The sequence below is a fragment of the Etheostoma spectabile genome, chromosome 8 (genome assembly GCF_008692095.1).
Source record: "Etheostoma spectabile isolate EspeVRDwgs_2016 chromosome 8, UIUC_Espe_1.0, whole genome shotgun sequence".
Classification (NCBI taxonomy): domain Eukaryota; kingdom Metazoa; phylum Chordata; class Actinopteri; order Perciformes; family Percidae; genus Etheostoma; species Etheostoma spectabile.
In genome coordinates this window covers 25,264,985-25,265,184 of record NC_045740.1, presented here as the reverse complement: position 1 = coordinate 25,265,184, position 200 = coordinate 25,264,985, and the positions used below count along the sequence as shown (strand labels likewise).

At 42.0% G+C, this 200-nt stretch overlaps 1 protein-coding gene across 1 annotated transcript in view; it reads left to right on the top strand.

Annotated features, from left to right (window-relative positions):
- Nucleotides 1-200, top strand: part of LOC116693541 (probable E3 ubiquitin-protein ligase HERC3) — a 28,303-nt gene that overhangs the window by 16,264 nt on the left and 11,839 nt on the right. The window contains 1 exon segment of the mRNA XM_032522550.1: nucleotides 2-30. Within this exon segment, the coding sequence (XP_032378441.1) occupies nucleotides 2-30 (29 nt within the window).

Below are 200 nucleotides of genomic sequence, written 5' to 3'. Positions count from 1 at the left end.
CTGTGCCGCTACCTGTTCAACTGCCCCAGGGTAACTACAATTTAAAAAAAACTGATTCCAGTCAAGAAAAGTCAAACGTATTATTGGGCACTGTATCCAAATTAAGCATAATTGTGAAAAAAAGACCAGAGTGCAAGACTGAGACAAGACCAAGATTTTGAGGGACTGAGACCAAGTCAAGACCAGACCAGTGCAGTTCC